At 27.8% G+C, this 1,803-nt stretch overlaps 1 protein-coding gene across 1 annotated transcript in view; it reads left to right on the forward strand.

Annotated features, from left to right (window-relative positions):
* Positions 1–1,095: 1,095 nt before the first annotated feature.
* DICPUDRAFT_155690 (uncharacterized protein) overlaps positions 1,096–1,803 on the forward strand; it is a gene marked incomplete at both ends in the record, with an annotated part of 989 nt that continues 281 nt past the window's right edge. The window contains 2 exons of the mRNA XM_003291070.1: positions 1,096–1,126; positions 1,248–1,315. Of these exons, the coding sequence (XP_003291118.1) occupies positions 1,096–1,126; positions 1,248–1,315 (99 nt within the window). The remainder of the gene's footprint in view (positions 1,127–1,247; positions 1,316–1,803) is intronic.

A 1,803-nucleotide genomic window follows, 5' to 3' on the forward strand; every position in this document is an offset into this window, starting at 1 on the left:
TGGGACCCTCTCAGGCACTTTATTTTCTTCTGCATAGTATTCCAAAGTTAGTTGTGTATCGTTTTTTATAATTTCAAGATATAGTTTAGAATCTAATCCGTTGGGTAAATGAACTAAATAACCTGGGCCATCATAAACAATGTTTCCCCAAAACATAGCATTAACCCCACCCTTTCGAACACTTGTCTTGATACGTGATTCTAGTAAAACATTAGTGTTAAAAGTCCAAGCACACCTATCATGGTTATTATCGAATTGTTGGAACTTTGCCTCATCCATAAACATGTGATTTTTCCAATCTTCCACAGTCCAGGTTTTATGTGCAAGAGCAAATAAAAATCTTTTTCTTCTATTTTGTCTATTCAATGGAGGTTTCTTAACTTTCTTTTTATATGTTATGTTATGTCTCTTTAATATCTTTCTAACTGACTTGTCTGATATTGTTCCATATCCATTTTGTTCATACCAAATTATACTTTCTTTTATACTGCTAAATTTACCATTTAAAAAATTGTAACATAAAATACGTTCATCACCTTCGTTAAACTTTTTTTTTCTCCCAGAACGTTTACGGTCATTGATTGTGCCTGTTTGTTCTACTCTTTCTAATGTTTTTGCTACTGTTGATTTATGCACTCCCAATTCTTTTGCAATTTTTGAGTTCGACTTATGACCTCTGTTTTTATATGATAATATTGAGTACCGAACTTCATCACTTAACCTCATTTTGTTTATTTACTAATTATTATTTTTATACTTATAGTAACACTTAATTATTAAATTAATGAAAAAAAAAAAAAAAAATTTTAAAAATAAAAATGTGGTAAAAAATATAGAAATTTTTTTTTTTATTTTTTTATTTTTCCCACACCCACTCCTAACGATTTATTTTTAAATATTAATAATTATTGGCGGTAAGGTTCTTCATATAAAAATTATTATTGGTAAATCTTATTTTATAAATGATTTAATAAAAGTTGGGGGGGTCTACATATATAATCCGGGCACTGTATTTTTGTTACAGATCCAAGAAATCTCGATGACGAGCTTCCAATTTATATGATGATACAAGATGAACAACTTTGAAAATTAGAGATGTCTGACCCAAAAGGTTCATTTGGAAACAGTTTGAAATCAGAAATTGATAAAATAAAGAAATTACACATCCTAAAGAGGCAACATATTATTGGTTTAAATAAATAAATAAATAAATAAATAAATAAATAAATAAATAAATAAATAAATAGATAATTTAGCAACTATTAAAGAGAATGAATCTAAATTAGCAATTAATCATTTAAACCGTGTAACAAGAGTTTTTAGATGTGGCAGTGCATTTAACATCAATTTCATCAGGTTCTCAAAATAGCCAATCACCATTCGTTAGTTAGTGCCAATACTAATAATGCCATTGCTTTATTCTCATATAATATTATATTTCATCCTTCTACTGGCATCTCCCACCATTCTTTCAACTTTATAAATGCAAACTTATAATCAGACTTACCAAGTACTAGAACTGTTCAAGTATATAGATGTTATTTATTCATTGTGGAAAATCAAAACATCTGCAGATTGCAACTTATACTCATATCTTTAATTAAATATGCAAGACAAAGAATAAATCAACCTAACAACCACAATTTAATAATGAAGATGGTGTCTTAATAGCTAAAGGTGAATATTAGAATATGACCTACCCGAAATCTTTTCAGTATTAGGTTCTGAAGCATCATCAAAACAGGATTTTAGCAATCAATCAAATAATTCAAAAAAACAATCAAGTATATATTTAAATATCAA

Source organism: Dictyostelium purpureum, assembly GCF_000190715.1.
Source record: "Dictyostelium purpureum unplaced genomic scaffold DICPUscaffold_258, whole genome shotgun sequence".
Lineage (NCBI taxonomy): Eukaryota > Evosea > Eumycetozoa > Dictyosteliales > Dictyosteliaceae > Dictyostelium > Dictyostelium purpureum.